We start from the raw sequence: 17,689 nt of genomic DNA on the forward strand, positions 1-17,689 counted from the left end.
GCCTTACAGATCTTAATATCTAAAAGGGCAAATTTTTTTACTAGGACTTTTTTGTATTCTTTTGCCTCTTACTGATTATTATAATTTTTAGATTTTTCTTGTTGAACTCCTGATTTCCATATGGAGATTTTGTTTGAGATTGTATTGAATCTTTAAATGATGGATACTGAGTTCTCTTACAGTAAATAAGCCTCATCCTTATCGTTTAACATATTTATCCTTTTTTCTGAAATTTATTCCTCAGCAGTTTTTGTTACTACTGTAAGCACTTATTTAAAACTGTTACATGTAGAGATGTAATTATTTATACATTTATGGAGAGAGAGAGAGAGAAATAGCTGCCTCCTTATATTTTCTGTTGCTAATAATGTCAAGGGGCTTCTATGTAGGAATTCTATATAATGGTTCCTGTAAAATAATCCTTTAAAAATTTCTAATTCTCCTTACTGCATTTTACCTTTCATCAACATGATGATTCAACCTTGAAAATTGTTGAGTAGAAAGTGACAACACACATTCTTGATTCATATGTATTATATTTTAAAGGCAGTGTTGCTAACTTTGCACCTCAGTTATTATTTTTGAAATGTCTTATGGTTGTTTTACCTGCATGTATACTGTACCACATGCGTGCCAATTGTCCTCAGTAAGGCCAGAAGAGGGCATTAGAGCAAGTTCCTGAAACTGAAGCTACAGATAGTTGTGAGTCACCATTGGGTGTTGGGTCTTCTGGAAGAGCAGCCAATGTTCCTAACTGCTGAGCAATCTCTCCAGTCCCATGCAGTATAAACTTTGAAGTTTGGCTCATCTGCTAATCCCCCTTGTGGAAGCTACTAATTTTAAATGAAATGTGCACTGTTTATGATTCAGTTCACATGTTTTAAATTTCTTTAAAAAGAAATTTTCCCTAGCTTTTTCAATTTCCATTCACAGTAAAGTTTAACCTGCATTTTATTTTCAGTGTCACTGTGCAAATACATTTATTTCTTTTCATGTAAATTAGTATACTATACATCGTATTTGTAGCTTAGAAGTATTTGGACTATCTGTTATTAGAGAACTTTTCCATTCTTTGATTGCTAAAATTTATTTATATAGTTATACTGAGATTTAATGAGTCCTCTCTAAATGGGTATTTGGATTATTTGTAATCATTTTCCCAGGGAAAGCAGTAATACTGTTAGCTGCCAGTGTGTTAGCGTCTTGTATTGTGTGAATACCAACTGTCAGACTGATTGATTGATAGATAGGGCCTTACTTGGTAGCCTAAGCTTGCTCTGAATTTATTTTGTAGCCTAATCTGGTTGCATATTCAAAAACTTCTTACTTTTTTCTTCTATGCACTGGGATTATAGGAATGAACTCTTCTAATTTATATTTGTAAATTTTTTTTGGGGGGGAGGGTTTTCGAGACAGGGTTTCTCTGTGTAGCTTTGGAGCCTATCCTGGCACTCGCTCTGGAGACCAGGCTGGCCTCGAACTCACAGAGATCCACCTGTCTCTGCCTCCCTAGTGCTGGGATTAAAGGCGTGCGCCACCAGCGCCCAGCTATTTGTAAATATTTTTAACTTTTTTTTATGACTAGGTTTTCTGTTTTTTCTTGAGTTTTGTGGTAGTCAGTTTTTCATCTTTAATATAAAATGCCTAAAAAAAGCTTTAAAAAAAAAGAAAAACAGCTGAAAGAGGAAGGACTTATTTTCACTTCAGTTTCAGTCAAGGATCTTTTATTAAGGCAAGGTAAACTATTATAGCGGCTAGTCAGTGTGTTAGATAAGGCCCTTCACCTCATAATAGACAGATATAGCAGAGACAGGTGAAAAGTCTGTGAGAAAAGATACATCCTCCTAAAACACAATCCCTGCTTTCTTCAAGTTAGCCTTGTGTCCTGCTATTCTATTCAGCTCTAAATTCATCAGTGGATAAATCCATCGTTGAAGTTAAGACCCTTATATCCAGTGACCTTTCAGAAACTTAGTAACTGACAGCCAAGCCTGTGTGTAACAAGACCTTACACTGGGAGTTGTGGACTTAAACCTCAATTAGTTTTTGATAAATTACACATTGTAGAAACAAATTTGCCTGAATAGCTTTAAACTTTTATAATAAAATTTTTATAGTATTGTCTGTCTTGCTTTAGGGATCTTCTCTTTCTCTTTTTTTTTGGGGGGGGTGGTTTTGATAGGGTTTCTCTGTGGCTTTGGAGGCTGTCCTGGAACTCGCTCTTGTAGACCAGGGTGGTCTCGAACTCACAGAGATCCACCTCCCTCTGCCTCCCGAGTGCTTGGCTTAAAGGCATGCGCCACCACGGCCCAGCTGGGGATCTTCTCTTTTAAAAATAGTATTTGATGTTTGTTTCCACCTTTTTCTCCATAAAAATCTATTTTGTCATTGTTTATTCCTTCTGCCATCTCTTCCTCTTTCACAAATTTGCCTAAATCATGTATATTCTTTAGATTTGTAAGATTCCTGAAATATGGATGCTTAATAGAATATATTGAAATTGGATTTGTTAGTATAGGTTTATGCAACATTCTTTTAAATTTATACATTGCTCTGTCTGAGAAAACATGAGAGATACAACAGGTACAGATAGGAATAGTGAAAGATTAAGAAAAAAATCTGATAAGGTATAATGACCAGCATACGAGTATTTTGTATTATATTAGGCTTTTTATTGGGGATATACAGTTTATATATGTTTTCTAGGTGAATTGACTTGATGATGAATTTGCCTGAAATAATATCTTTATATATATCATTAATTATATCAGTGAGCATATATTAATACAGTTTTATCTTGAAAGTAGGGAAATATTCTGTGTAAAAAAAATGAGAAGGCAGAGATTAGTTTTTTCTCTGTACTGTATTTTGGGTTTCTTCATCACAAATAAAGCAAAGAGGTCTATTTTTAGTTCTCATGCATCCTTTAAGGATTTTCACAGGGTAGTTTAGAAAATATTCAGTCTTTAGCACCAGATAAATATTCTGATTTGAACTTTACTGTTTACTAGCTGTGCAAATATTAGTTAAGACTTTAACAGAGACAAAGGAACCATAGTTTAAATAAGATTAACTTTCCTGTCTCTTAGAAACTCACACTGGAGGGTAGCACAGGGGTAGCAAAGAACAGGGAAAAGACCCATATACCTTCTGTCACCATTCCTTGCCAGTCTCTAGGTGTTTTCTCTGCCTGTGTTGCTGTAATGATTTATTTTTAGCACATTCACATTTGAGTCTATGAGGTGGATAAAGCCGAATGGAAAACTAATAGCTTTTTTGTTTGTTTGAAGACTTGATTACAACCCATTACCTAAAATCATGAAACATAAAGTCTGTGACAGGGAGCCATATTCTAGCTACAGCTTAAAGAGATTCTGTTATTAGAAGAAGACAAAGATAAAGTAAAGTCAATTAATATCTGTTAAGTGACTTTATAGAGATAATATCCTTTGAATTTGGTTGTGAGTCCAAATGTAGTTGCCTAATGAGGTAACCAAATCACAGTAAGCATTTGATAAATATTACTTAACTCTCTTCATGACCTTTCTCTGAAGCCTGTTTGGTTTTTATCATCTCCTGAAACTTTAGTTCCGTTTCTTTTAGATTAAACACTGTTAATTTTAATATCTTTGATTTTGTTTGGGGCTAGCAATATCATTCAGTGCGTGATATTGTTTGCCAAACATGGTGACCTGAGTTCAGTCAACAGCCAACATGGTGAAGGGGGCACCTAACTCTCTGTAGGTTGCTCTCTAACCTCCTCCACACACATACACTATGGTATTCATCTGCCCACACATTTGCACATTGAATGATAAATATAGTTAAAAGAATAAATTGCATTTGGTGAAAAAAAAGGTTAGAAAAGGTTAGAATGCTAGCTATGAATTTCTTTTTTTCATAAATGTTTTTTCTGCAAATGTTAGTATGCAGTTCTGTTTTTGTGTCTGTGGAAACTTACTTTTATTATCTTATTTTTTTCCTAAGTAGTGGTAATGTGACATCTTACCATATCAGTGGTCCTCTCACATCTCCCTTCGCCTTTCGGTGGTTGTGGTGGTGTGTCTTTAAGTGATAGGAATTGAACCATTGGCTTTAATCTTAGTAGAGATTAGTTGATTCATGTCTGGGAAGACCAATTTTTTTTTAATTCTTTTGGCTTAATATATATATTAAGACATATTTTTGTTTCTTTTCAATAACCTTTGCAAAATGTTAATACAAGGGTGGACATTTGGGGCAGTGTTACCTTCAGGTTTCTGAATCAAAGGCTTTCATATATGTATATATCAGATTATTCTTGTTACCTTATAACATCACAGGATGTTTTTAGTAAAATCATTTCATTAAAAGAAAGGTAATTTTAACAATATCATAGGAGCAAACACCAATGTTCCTTTCTTCTCACTAGATAATGCTTTTCCTGATGAAGGCATTTTCATCACTGGACAAGTTGGGTTACAAACACTATTCCTTTGTTACATTTTAGTTACTTGTGGATGTCTAGTTTATACAGATATTTAATATGAACCACTTTGATTGGTTTATGTAAATAATTGTCATATTTTCTTTTTAAAGGTTTGTCATTGAACTTTGTGAGCCAATTCAAGTGAAACAGTTTGATATTGCAAATTATGAATTATTTTCTTCTACTCCCAAAGACTTTCTGGTTTCTATCAGTGACAGGTAAATTCTTAAACTATTTTTAGAGTCCATAATAGAATTTCAGAATAAAAATTAAATGCACATGCCAGTATGTTGTCTTTCATCATTTTAGTTTTTATTTTAATATCAGTTTGCAGTAATATTTTAATTGTGGGCTCTTTTTAACACCGTATCTTAGTTCTTGAAATACACATCTATGTTATGTTACTCCTTCATAAGCTGAAGACTCTAATAGGGGGTTAGCTTGCTTAAGTCACATGATTGGTTATTTGGGAGAAGCAAGATTCCAGTCTGAAACTATGTGACTCTTAATCAGTATGTGATGGGGAATGTTCTTCTATGTATATGTTTGTCTTATGGATTTCAAACAGTTCTTTAAGGCCAATTACAAGCTTAATATTATATCATGATGTCTATTTTTGGTGAAGTGTTTTAAAAACTTTTACTTACATAATTATGGAAGAAATCTAAGAATTAGAAAGAGAACTCTATTTAGTTTCTGGTAACCAAAACTTACTATTCTTAGCACTTCAATATATTCTTCAGCCTTTCCTGTATATTTTTTTATTCCACTAAAATGTGCATCTTTTTATTCTCACATCCTGAGAATATTTTGTCTCTTAAGCATAGCAATTTTAGTTAGAATTTAACTATTTCCAACAGTGGGGGTGTTTATTTGCTCCATAAGTACATTGCTCTATAAGTGCCTAGGGGGTGTTGTGACTTCACTATACTGCTGTCATTGATAATCAGAGTTCCAGCGGTGTTTTCCTCTTCACAGTCATCGTTATATCTATACAGTTTTTGAAAGCAATTCTCAGAATTTCTTGAGAGTCCCATCTACTATTTCGATATTAACTCCTTTTTTTAGATCATTCCCTTTAATATTGTATGTGTTAGATTGTCATACCTAGCTCTGAAAATTAAAGTATGCATATTTTTGAAAGAAGAGAAGCGAGAACTCAGTATTTTGAGCTCTTTAAATTTTATAAACAATAACAGGTTTAGGGTTTGAATACTATATTTCCTTTTAAAAGAATTAGCTGTGTTTAAATATAGCAAAGTAGTGTTTTTTATAGCCTACTTTCTATTAGTACCATATTCATATATTTCTTTATCACATTACCAATACTGCTTGTGTGTAATGGCATCTTCCTTCTTTCTCCCAGTATCTCTTGGTTACTTTTGCTCTGTTCCTACTTTTGTCTTCCCTTGTCTTTTGTTGTTAATGTGATTTTTCAAGTAATCCTTTCCCAGTGAAGTGGAACTTGTCAGTTTTTAAAAAATTAATTCAAGGACCTTTTGTATTTATATTCAGTGTGCTTAACATGAGAAGAAAAACTGTACATGATGCATTAATTTTTATGTTTTCTAGATATCCCACAAATAAATGGATTAAGCTGGGTACTTTTCATGGTAGAGATGAGCGGACTGTCCAGAGCTTCCCTCTGGATGAGCAGATGTATGCAAAATATGTGAAGGTAATCTTTATGCATCTAGAGCTGTGTCCTGTAATGAATATATTCTAGTTACTCACCCTGCTTGTTTAGAAGCCATAAAAACCAAGAGAAAATTTATAGCATAATACTCTTTAATTAAATATTTCTTACTAGGCCATATTATTTTATGAGACAACTGTTATTCTGGCATTTTTATATTATTGGTAATATAGAGCAAACAACTTACTTCTGGCTCTAATAAAATGCTAAACTATGACTTGGTTTTGAGGGTTTTTTTGTTTTGTTTTGTTTTGAGGCAGAGTCTCATGTAGCTCACCCTGGCCTAACTGACCAGGTACCATGAACCTAGTACAGCCCACTGCCCAGAATGCTTTAGAGTCTATAAATTGTCATCTACCTGGTATTGTATTCTATTTTGAAACTTAAGACATGACTGCCATTGGAATCTTTTAAGTAGATCTAATTTGTTTTTCATTTTTAAAAATTTGATCCCTAGATGATTGATTCAATTTTGCTATCAATTATATCTCCCCTTTTTATATTCCAGTGATACAGTCTATGTCATCCATTTAGCAGTTTCAGATAAAAATACATAGACACATAAATATTCCCATTGCTTCCTTCACCAACTGTTAGTCTTGGGTTAAATGATGTATGGACGTTTCTGTGCCTCTCTTTCCCACCCCCTTTTTTCTTTAATAGAAAGTAGTAGACACATCTTAAAGTGCCCAATAATAAGGCCTTTTGGAATTGCAGAACTTTTAATTTCTGTTCTTTCTTCTTTAATTTGTAAGAACTTACAGTCACTTGATTTTGTCTTCTGGGATTTTATTCTTTCTGTTTAAAGCATGACTTAAATTGATTTCTACACATGGGTAAACTTGTAGTATTCCTAATTTCAGTATGAAAATTCTGGGTTCTATACTGAAAATGCAATTGACATTTTCAGTATAAAATTGCCATGTAAAGCTCCCTACTTTTTATGGAGAGAAACTGTATAGAATGTTTATGAATTGTTTTATTTGGAAGACAAGTTTAGTAAAGACAAATTTACAAACTATTTGCTTGGGATTCTTACAGTGATGAATGCTATATATGCATACAAATTCTTACCTGCATTTCTGCTCCTCTAAAGGAACAAAAAACAAATATACAAATTACTTTTTAAAACTTGGATCATGTAAGTGAAGAATCTTTCACTTGTGTTAGTTATATATGAAAAATTTATACTTTCCCTGAAACACATTGGATACAATATTTTAAAATCACCAGAAACACTTCATAATAAACCAATTTGTTTACTAATATATACATTTACCTGTATATATTTACATGGCGGCAATATTTAACATAAGACATGGTTTCTAGAAACCATTGGTTTTAGAATCCTTTTTTTAATCTATCAGAAAATAATGGCAATGGATTTAAAGATTATTTCACTGTATTAGCATAAAGCTAATTCATTACATGTGATCAGATTGTGCTTTTCAGTTATCGTAAAAAATGAAAATTATGACTTTTGTTTCTGCAAAGAATTCAGAGTACTACAATGTTACCTGTCACAGTGCATTGCCTTCTACGCTTACTTCATACCATATGGGTGCAGATACTTAAGTTACTTATGGCATGTTACCCAGACTTTGGAACTGATTCCTTTTTCTTTTCCTTTCTCTTGCTTCAGATGTTCATCAAGTACATAAAGGTTAGCAACCTTCTCTTTTGCAATATTGAATAACAGAGCATGGCATATTAATGCATTACAAAAATTCCCAAAGCTTTACAAGTATTGATTTGGGGGAACTGATTTTATTTTTAGAAATGCTATAATGAGAAGACTGAGAATACTGTTAACCTTATGGGTGCCCTGCCGGCTTCCAAGTTCATGTACTTCTATTTTTTAGGTGGAGTTAGTATCACATTTTGGATCAGAGCACTTTTGTCCTTTAAGCCTAATAAGGTAATACAAACAAAATATTTCCTTTTTTTTTTTACAAGTGATATTTAAAAAAATTTTAATGTTTTTAAAGTGAAGAGATAATTTTCTCTTATGTGGAGTCAGTACAGTATTAATATAAGGTATTGAGCCTCTTTTGAATGTGTTTTGGAAAAATACCAAGATAATCTGAAAAATAACCTAATTTGTAAATATATTTTTGTTACCTTACTTTCTATTTTATTGTGTTGATAATATATAGAAGCACAGATTGATACAAAATTTTGGTCATTATATTTCTTAATGCTTTGTTATTTTATATTTTAAATGAGTAGAGGATGAATAAATGTAAGAAATATATTGTTTTGATATGTGAAAGCTAGTGGCCCCATAAAGCATTAGCAGAATTAATCTTTGTGACATTTTTGCTGAAGTATTATGAAGTGATGAGCCTTAGTAACTTCTATTTTAATGAAAGCCTGTGATGAAATTGTTATTAGGGTTTTCGGTACTAGTATGGTGGAAGAATATGAAGAAATTGCTGATTCCCAGTATCAGTCAGAACGTCAAGAACTATTTGATGAAGACTATGGTAAGTGATTTTTAACTAGGTGATTATTAGGATTTTTATTTCTGCCTGCCTGCCTGCCTTTCTTTCTTTCTTTCTTTCTTTCTTTCTTTCTTTCTTTCTTTTCTTTCTTTCTTTTGTAATCCAGTAGTAATGGGTGAGTTGTGGATTGCATAAATCAACAATTGTGGTCAATTTAGTTTATTTCATTGTTTTTGCTTTTGTAGCCAAATTTTTCTTAAATGAATCTTCTATTGTGAATTCTTTGTAACTTACATTCCAAACCCATCAGTGAATTCTTTGTAAATAGGACTCTCTTTTTGTAACACCAGCACTATAAATTATGAGTATATCCTAACTCTGAGCCTAAGGATCTGTTAAACTTTGCTTTGCATGAGCCTTGGAGCAAGCACATCAAGACCAGAGTCTTTTAGAAGCTCCTTTGAGTCAAAAGGGGAAAGTTTAATCTCCTGGCTACTTGTTTGGTCCAAATAGTGTAAACCATAACTTGAACAATTTAAAGTTTCTTTTGACATTTTCCTACAAAAAAATACTAAGTTTGCTAAAGGTTAGAAAAATGTGTTTAATACTTTTGGTCAGCATTACATATATTTTCCTTAATTTACACCTGTTAAAGGCTTCTGAACCTTTTTATGTGAATATGTTTTAGGCTTACAGTTAATATTTACTATACAGTATTTTATATTTCAGTTGACTGACAAAATATAGGAGCTTTCTCAATGCTGTTATTAGAACTAGTTCTCATCAAAATTATTTTTATTTTCTTTAAAACAGATTATCCCCTGGATTATAATACTGTGGAGGATAAATCTTCAAAAAATCTTCTTGGTTCTGCCACAAGTGAGTATTAGGGGGTTTCCTATTTATAGTCTTAGTTTCTCTTGCTCTCCTTCTGACAGGCCTTTTGTTGCAATGTAGTTTAGGGTGATTGACTCCCAGTATTGACCTGTGTTAGCTTTTGAAAGGAATTTTCATGGAAATGCAATATAGTACGTGAAAAGGAGGAAAATGTAAGCATCAGATGTAATCAAATTTGAGGGGCACAATCACTTGGTAGTGAAGAAAGGGCTATAAATTTCATGTGCATAAGTAACACATCAGTAAATTTTTTTGAGTGAAGGCTTGGTAATTTATGCATATGCCTAGTTTCCTGTTCAGCTCTAAAATATTAAAGCTATTTCCTATGTGTACAAGTAATAGTAATAATACAGTATGGTGTTTTCAACTAAAGAAATGACTATGATACCTATTTGGTGGTTTAGTTTGTTGTTCTTCCAAACTAGTGTGAATCTAGGGGTAGGCTAGCTAAAGATACTTGTAGAAAAATCCTACCCACTGGAACATTAGTTTTGCAGCAAATGCAAAACTTAACTGTTTTATATTTATTGAGATTAAAAACTGAATATCTAGAGATTGTATCAGTGTTTGTATACTTTGTTAGACAGTTTATATGCTGTGTATATGGAATTGAGTCACTTCTTCATTTCATCCTCCCTTTTCTTCTCTTTTTTTTTTTTTCTCCATGGAGGATTAATTATAAATTTTAGCAGCCTCCTAGGGATGAGAATAAAAATACTAAAAATACCTGTGAGAGGAGAGTCCATTTATGTAATATTCATTACATATTAGTTCATTATACTTCATTTATATTTGTTGATTTTTTGTTTTTTTTTTTCATATGTGAAGTAAGTGCTATAGCATTCAACTTAAACCCTAGCCTCTATTGATAATTTTTGGCTTTTTAGGTTTGAGCAACACTTCTCTCTTAGGATTCATTTTTTTTTTTTATTATTGCTGATATAAAAATAAGTACAGTATTATTTTAGGGGTGAAAACAAGATGTATGTTATATATCTGAATTTTACTATCATTTTCTTAAGCTTATATTTGTGTTATGTAATATTCATTGTTGTTAATGATGTTGAACTAGTTCTGAGGAAACATTGTTTTCTTTTTATACGTGGAGTTAGAACTAGACTAGAAGATCTTTTACTTCAGATGGCTACCAGAAAGGAGAGGGCATAAGGGAGGTAATTAGTTTCTTTAACATAGTTTTAGATAAGGGATTTTATTTGTTTTCTTCCTATGGGATTAGTTTGCAGATGCCAATAAACATATAATTGTCATTGTAGAATATTTCCCCACTTGTAGTCTTTCTCTGACTATATGCTGTTTTAATTAATCATATACAGACTATTATTTTGGTCCTACTTTTTTCTCTTTGAGAAATGTGTTTCTTGCTAACACTATTTTTTCTTCTTTTATGCGTCTTGAAAGGCAATCCATTTACCTTTGTGTGTTCTGGGTATTGAAAAATTTGCATAGTGAGATGGTAGTGACAGGGAGATGTTACTTGCTCCATAGTATGGAAAGTAGCTTTTTGAAATGACACATACCTCTTAAAGTTTCAAAACAAGAGAGGTGGCGAGAACAAAAGTATTTGTTGTCACAAAGTTTACTGATCAGATCTGTGTAGTCTTCTCTGAAGAATTAGGGTTGCCTTTGAACCTGACTTAGTTACATCCTCTAAGATAGGGTAACTAACAGTGTAAGGAACGCATACATGTGTGGAATTAGTCTGATACCCATGTCTAACTATAGAATATCCAAGTTGGGCAGTTCTGAAGGAACTTGAAATTGGGCTTATTTTGAACCCAGCATTTTGGTGTTGGGAAGCAGATCTAGGGCTTTGTACATGCTAGACCAGCACTCTCTTACTGCATTAAGTTATGTTCCTACTCTAGATTTTTGAAACAAAATCTGTGTGGACCAGCTTGCTTCAAACTTGCCATCTTCCTGCCTCTACTTCCAAAATACTGAAATTAGAGATGTGTACTAACACACTAAAACTTTCCCTTTCCAAATTGTATACATAGTCCACAAAACAGAATTTTGTAACTTTAATATTAATAGAAACTATTTTTTCCTTTATCTATCGGGTCCATTATTTGAGCTACTTGGAACCAGAAATATTTCCTTTTGGATTTTGGAATATTTGAGGTATCTCAAGGATGGGATATAAGTTTAAACATGAAATTCTCTTGTTTTACAGTTTATGCACATAGCTTGAAAGTAATTTTATACAGTATTTATAGTGTGCCTGAATTTTGACTATGATCCATCATATGAAGTCATATTTAAAATTTACTACTTTTGGAAGTAGGTACTGTTAGTGGAACTGTTAGTGCTCAAAAACTCTGTTTTGGAGCATTTTGACTTTCAGGCTTTAGAGTTTTGGAATAGGAATGTTTAACCTATAGTTAGTATTCACAGAAGTATACACCATCAGTATACATACCCACTCTATACCTAGACAAGTTTGATACTGTGTAATTTTACTATTACAAAAGGAGAAATGGCTGTCTTAGAGCAGCATGTGTGCATGCCCATTCTAACAGCTCTTGTGACTCTTGCTTACATTCTTTAAAACATTTAAATCTTTTACATCAATAAGAATTGTCCCTAGTGCTTCTTCTGCTTCACTTGTGAATTTACCAGATGGCCACCTACTTTGATAGTCTTTTAAGTTTGTCTTTTCTCTCATACGTTTTGCATTTTATTGAAATCTCCATATCTGGTAAATATAGATATATAATATGCACATTTAGGACAAACTGCAATTTTTAAGTCAATATATTTTAAATTTGATGTAGTAAAATACAGTGGTTTGAGCTACCTGCTTACTTGATAAGTGGGTTTTGTGTTGCCATTGTGTTTGTGTGTATGTGTGTTCCTATAAAGAGAAGGTAGATATGATTATTCAGAGTGCACATAGAAGGAGGTCTAGTTTTTGTTGGTCTATTTTGGAATATTGAATCATAAACAAAAACTCCGCCATATCTGTATCCTTAGGAGAGTTTGTTTTCTGCAGTCAAAATGTCATTGACGTACTGGAGACTCAACAATAATGTAGAGGCGATTGGTCCCTAGGAGTGTTTCATTCCTAAAAGAAAAATTGTGGAATGCATAACTTGCCCAACTCAGAAATGAGGGAAAATTAATCCAGTCTGGGACTGTGCTTGATGTTACTACTTTAGTCATTCTAAAGAAATTTTAGTGGTTTATGATGAGAAAAGCTGACCACATTTGGCTCTAAGTGTAGAATGGTAAGAATAGACTGTTCACAATGTTGTTTTTATCTTAAAAGACCAAAAGAGAAAAAAAAAAAGTAATGTTCTATGAACATAAGGAAATTGTTTCTTTTTGTTAGATGAGCTGAGAAAATACAAATCTTCTAAATGTTGTTTTTTTTTTTAAACCAAGCAATCCCCTAAAATGATGTTCAATAGGTCTTTAAGGTTTAGAATATGGTGTGTCTTCTTATTGTTAAGATATTAGTAAAATTAAGTTCAAAACAGTAAAAAAAAAATAAGTTCTTTATACAGATTAATGTAGGTGTTTGATCATTGGAAATCTGAGATACAAGTTTACTTTGAATACAAGAGAATGTAAACTATATTCAAAATTTTGTAAAGCAGGCAACTGTGACTGAACTTTGGATGACAGTGCGTTAGAGGATCATGTCTAATAGGGTGGTGGTATTGGCATTCCAAGTAGGTTTATAAAGAAGCAGGAGTTTCCATTCCTCATGTGGAGGTTTGTGAGATGGTGGGGATTACTATTCCTGTCTCACCTCAGCTGAGGTATTGTTTTTTAGCCTGATTAAAAAAAAAAAAAACAAAAAAACAAAAAAACAAACAGGGCTGTACTTCTCTCACCAGCTTGTTGCATCTAAGGGCAAGACATTTAAAAGTGGCAGTGTTTGTGTTGTTCCAATGATTATAAATAAAGTACATTTTTTGTTTCATACTCAGATAAAATCACACTTATGTGCATATCAAAATTACTCTACTTGGGGTCCCCTTTAAAACAGAAGTCTTTTTCCCACCCTACACACATATGTATGGGTCTGTGTGACCATGCTAAGCTGGCTTTAAGCCTTCTTGATGTACCTTCCTTTAGATCTTTTCATTTTACATCTTTGGTTGCATTGAAAGTGTAATACAAACTCTATGAATCACTTTTATGAGAGGTCTAAGATAGAAATAATTTAGGAGACTTACAGAACAGCCTCTGCCCACTCAGTGCTTTATTAGAAATGTGTGATAGTGAAGAATTGACTTCAAATGACAGTTCAAGGTAGACTGGGGAAATTCCTCTGAAGTTATGTTACATTATTAGAAGACTCCCCACTCCAATCACCAGATTCTTGTGGAATTCTGCCATTTTGTGTTTCTTATGTATTTGTATATATCTTAATATAGGAATGGAGGTTTGTACCACCTTTATTTGTTAGCTAAATATCCCCACTGGGGAGAAAAAAAACAAAAACAAAAAACAGAACAACCAACTTTGCAAATTGTTCTGCCTATTAACCTTAGTTTTGACCTTAACTTTTTAAAAAATTGCCTTATCCACATAATCAAAGATATTGGGGGCTGTATATAACCCATAAAACATTGTTTTGCCTAATTAATTTTAAAAGTCATCAAAGAAATTTAGTTATGTGTATTGTAAATTTATGTGACTGATAGTAAGATAATATAATAGCATAAAATTAATAGTAGAAAAATTTTGCTTTTCTGTAGATAATAATCTCCCCATTTTATTTTTACCTATGTAATCACTTATTTAGAAAATTCCTTTGTCTATATAAGGTGATTGGTTTTTTAAACTATAGAACCTCTTAAAAAATGAAATGAATTTTGATCATGTCATTTCTTCCATGTCCCAGTCCAGGCTATATGTTGAACTGTAATTGAATTTTGTAATGTGCTAAAGACAGTATTTAGTAAAAGATAGGAGGAAGTTTTATTATTATTTTTTTTAAAAAAAAACTGCATTCAGAATTCCTTCTGAACATTAAAATTTCAACTTACTCTGGCTAAAATCTGTGTCCTATATTGGACTTTGATAGGGAACACAAAGGTAACTAGTCAAAAGAAAAAGTCTTAAAGACCTTTATGGACTCTTGAAAAGCTATATTAAGATTTTAATGAGATTGTTTAGGTATATTGGTATTGTTTTCTGATTGAATTTTGTTTTAGATGCCATTCTAAATATGGTGAATATTGCTGCTAATATTCTGGGAGCAAAAACTGAAGACTTGACAGAAGGTACCTAATCATTTTATGGGTCTTTAAAATAGCTGATACTTCATGGATCTTTTGTTAGAAAAAGGAAGTAATAAACCAACAAAATAGAATTTTCATTTAGAAATGGAGAGACCATTGAAAAGAGCTTAGCAGTCCTGTATTAGCCATTGTTAATTGAACTTCACAAGTTCTTTTTTTTAATGAAAGAACTTCATCTGCATAAAAATCATGAATTGATGCCTGCCCCTCTATACTTCCCCCACCCTGGTAGAATTGATTCAACCCAGGGCATCACATCTGCTATATAAGTACTCTTCCACCGAGCATTATACCTAGCCTTTAAATTTTTTTAAATAAATTTTATTTAAATTAGAAACAAGTCTTATTTTACATCTCAATCCCAGTTCCCTCTCCCTCCCATTCTCCGATACCCTCCACTGAACCCCCCATCCCATCCCCAATCCACTCCCCAGGGAGGGTGAGGCCTTCCATGAGGGATCATCAAATCTGTCAAGTCATTTGGGGCAGGGCCTAGGCCCTCCCCTGTGTATCTAGGCTAAGAGAGTTTCCCTCCATTGGAAATGGACTTCCAAAGTCTGTTCGTGCACTAGGGATACATCCTGGTTCTACTGCCAGTGGCCCCATAGACAGCCCAGTACTCCTAGCTGAAACCCATGTTCAGGGGGCCTGGTCAAGACCATGCTGGGAAAATCCACAGAAACAGCTGACCTGAGCAACTGGGAATTCACAAACCTCAGTCTGACAGCTGGGGAACCAACATAGGCCTTTAAATTTTTTTAATTTGGAGTCAGGTCTTATTAAGTTGCCAGGCTGGCCTTAAACTTAACAATCCTCCTGCCTCAGTCTTGCTAGAGTCTGGGTGGTGGCAGTTGTTCCTATCCTACCCAACTGAACTGATATTTGATTCTTCCTAGCTATGACAGAAATAATTCTGTGTCTCTTTACTGAGCATTTGAAGTCCTAGTGGTACTTTATATTAGCTTTCCTTTTGTGTAGCAAAAATATTAATGTAGTAAGCCATTGTTTCTTTAGAAAATGGCAAACAATATCATTAGCAAAGAATAACATAGTGCCTTTTATTGTTTCTAAAAACCACTAACCCAAATATAAAGCTTCAAAATTACCCATTTTACTTCCTCATTTTCTAATAACTTTCTGATCTGGAAGTATATTAATCATGTAAGATTATACAAATTTTATAATATCAAATAAGTTAAGGAACAATGTTTCATTCTTTATAGTTGTGATCATGTGCAGTCTTGTCTTTCTAAGAGGACTTAGATTTAAAAGAAAAAACTTCCTCAGTAGCAAATGTATTTATCTTTTTCTTTCCCCCCAGGAAGCTAAAGCTCTTTTTAACTTGTTACAATAAAATATTTTATGGTATAGCTTTTAAACATTGAACTCAATGTGGGAATCTTTCTTAAAATAGGAAATAAAAGTATATCTGAGAATGCCACTGCCACAACTGCACCTAAAATGCCTGAATCAACTGGTGTTTCAACTCCTGTTCCATCACCTGAGTAAGTTATATTGCGACATCAGAGCTCTTTTAAAACAAAACTGAGTGTATTTATATAAAAAAAAGAACTTGTAATATATATACAGTCATCTATGAGAGCCTGAATCATAGGACATTCTACAGCTACTTAGAAGACTTCAGTTGTTTCTTTACATTCATGTATATGTGTATTAAAAATACACTGCATTAGGCAGGTGTATCTCTGTGAGTTCGAGGCCAGTCTGGTCTACAGAATGAGCTCCAGGACAGGCTCCAGAGAAATCCTGTCTCGAAAAACAAAACAAAAAATATACTGCATTCTAGACCACACATTTGTTTGGTATTATATATTATTTTCACACATTGGATCTTTTTTTAAGAAAAATATTTCCTTACTGAAGGTGATTATCTTAGGCTTGAGGACAGATTTCAAAGGCTTGTCCTTTATTAAGTTTTGAAAGCATTGTATGTGTATATATGATAACCCTAGAAAACCTCAAAGGGTACCCAAGATAACTAAAACAGTGGTTCTTGAATTGTTTGTCACTCAGCAAACGTAGTTGTTCCCTTCCTCAAACTGATATGTATGAATTTTGTGTTTTGTTTTGTTTTTTTGCAGTAGCACACTTTGGGCAGTGCTGTGTATATAGGTAACATAAAATATCTTAATTTTTTTTTAATCAAAGACATTTACATTATAGGTACATATTATTTGTAGGTACATGCTGCCTATAGTAGACAATAAGCTCAAACTCAATGATCTGGCCAATGGGTTATGGTTATTGTATAAAATCTGTAAGTCTTTTTTTTTTTGGTGGTGGGAACTCTAGTAGAGAGTGTATTTGAATTTGAACCATTTCACACAATTGTAGAAACCAGAATTTCAGTGAGTAATTTTGAACTGTAATTCCCAAACAGCATGCTAACTAAAAATGGTTGTGTGTCTTGAAGAGCAGAGTGAGATATTTATATTCTGAAAGCAACTGAAAATATTTATTTGGTGATTGGAGTAAAAAATATAGCATATGTGCTACTGATTCTTAAAAAGACCTGAAAGTATATATTAGAGATAGAGATATTATTAGTATTTCTAATTATCTGGGGATATCTGTTCTTGATTTTATAACCAGGCTTCTTCAGTTAACATTTTTTAAAGCAAACTAAGCAGGCTGATTTTATTTATACACACATATATGTGCACACATGCAAACATTAATATTTGCAAGGGGATGTTGTTGAGACATGATCTCCTTATGTAGTTCAGCCTGCCCCCAAACTTGTGATCCTCTTGGTTCTTTCTCTCAAGTACTGGATTTAAAGGCACAAGCTACCACATTGACTTTTATTGTATATCATTGCATAATTTTTACTTATGGTTTCTTCATTTGTTTACTCTTAATTTTTTTAGATTATAGAACAGTCATT

General features: G+C 33.0%; 1 protein-coding gene across 4 annotated transcripts in view; it reads left to right on the forward strand.

Moving 5' to 3' along the window:
* The window catches only part of Suco (SUN domain containing ossification factor), a 59,582-nt gene that overhangs the window by 24,228 nt on the left and 17,665 nt on the right, over nt 1-17,689 (forward strand). For 3 of the 4 annotated variants that reach the window (XM_027417231.2, XM_027417233.2, XM_027417230.2), the window contains exons 10-17: nt 4,579-4,686; nt 6,041-6,146; nt 7,807-7,827; nt 8,027-8,082; nt 8,559-8,650; nt 9,422-9,487; nt 14,695-14,763; nt 16,196-16,286. In XM_027417231.2, the coding sequence (XP_027273032.1) occupies nt 4,579-4,686; nt 6,041-6,146; nt 7,807-7,827; nt 8,027-8,082; nt 8,559-8,650; nt 9,422-9,487; nt 14,695-14,763; nt 16,196-16,286 (609 nt within the window). The remainder of the gene's footprint in view (nt 1-4,578; nt 4,687-6,040; nt 6,147-7,806; nt 7,828-8,026; nt 8,083-8,558; nt 8,651-9,421; nt 9,488-14,694; nt 14,764-16,195; nt 16,287-17,689) is intronic. The other variant, XM_027417232.2, reaches the window with a different exon arrangement.

This window comes from Cricetulus griseus, chromosome 5 (assembly GCF_003668045.3).
Source record: "Cricetulus griseus strain 17A/GY chromosome 5, alternate assembly CriGri-PICRH-1.0, whole genome shotgun sequence".
Lineage (NCBI taxonomy): Eukaryota > Metazoa > Chordata > Mammalia > Rodentia > Cricetidae > Cricetulus > Cricetulus griseus.